Source organism: Orycteropus afer, unplaced genomic scaffold (genome assembly GCF_000298275.1).
Source record: "Orycteropus afer afer isolate SDZICR_OR568_19922 unplaced genomic scaffold, OryAfe1.0 scaffold01234, whole genome shotgun sequence".
Taxonomy (NCBI): Eukaryota; Metazoa; Chordata; class Mammalia; order Tubulidentata; family Orycteropodidae; genus Orycteropus; species Orycteropus afer.
The window spans coordinates 55,898-56,886 of NW_006922821.1; the positions used below are offsets into that span (position 1 = coordinate 55,898).

The window sequence follows — 989 nt, forward strand, 5'->3', positions numbered from 1 at the left end:
GAACAAAGTAGGAGGTCTCACACTGCCAGATCTCAAAACCTACTATACAGCCACAGTAGTCAAAACAGCCTGGTATTGGTACAAAGACAGACACACAGAGCAGTGGAACAGAATTAAAAACCCAAAAATAGATCCATGGACCTATGTTCAGCTGATCTTTGACAAAGGGCTGAAATCCACTAAATGGGGAAAAGATAGTCTGTTTAACAAATGATGCTGGCAAAACTGGCTATCAATTTGCAGAAAAATGAAACAAGATCTGTACCTCACACCATACACAAAAAGTAACTCCAGATGCATCAAAGACTTACCAGTGAAACCTAAAACTATAAAGTTCATCAAAGAAAAAATAGAAGCAACTTCGGCTCCCAAATTTATGACATAAATAGACTATCACACAGAACCCAAAATGCACAAACAGCAGAAGATAAACTAGATGAGTGAGACCTTCTAAAAATTAAATTTTTATGTGTTTACAAAGACTTCTCCAAAAGAGTCAAAAGAGAACCTACAGACTGGGAAAAAAGATTCAGCAATGACATATCTGACCAGGAACTGCCGATGCAGAGGTATGACAATTCCTTCAAGAATGACAGAAATGCCTCCTGTACCACCAACTGCTTGGCCCCCCTGGCCAAGGTCATCCATGACCACTTGGGCACCGTGGAAGGACTCATAACCACAGTCCATGCCATCACTGCCACCCAGAAGACTGCGGACGGCCCCTCTGGGAAACTGTGGCATGATAGCCGTGGGGCTGCCCAGAACATCATCCCTGCATCTACTGGTGCTGCCAAGGCTGTGGGCAAGGTCATCCCAGAGCTGAATGGGAAGCTCACTGGCATGACCTTCCGTGTCCCCACCCCCAAAATGTCAGTGTGGACCTGACCTGCCGTCTGGAGAAAGCCACCAAATACGATGACATCAAGAAGGTGGTGAAACAGGCATCAGAGGGTCCCCTAAAGGGCATCCTGGGCTATACTGAAGAC

At 45.4% G+C, this 989-nt stretch overlaps 1 protein-coding gene across 1 annotated transcript; it reads left to right on the plus strand.

Moving 5' to 3' along the window:
• Positions 1 to 561: 561 nt before the first annotated feature.
• On the plus strand, positions 562 to 989 carry LOC103213050 (glyceraldehyde-3-phosphate dehydrogenase-like; the record flags this gene model as incomplete). The annotated part of the gene is given in 2 exon segments (XM_042783453.1): positions 562 to 874; positions 877 to 989. Coding segments are annotated over 2 exon segments (426 nt in total), but the record flags the coding sequence as incomplete, so codon positions are not given.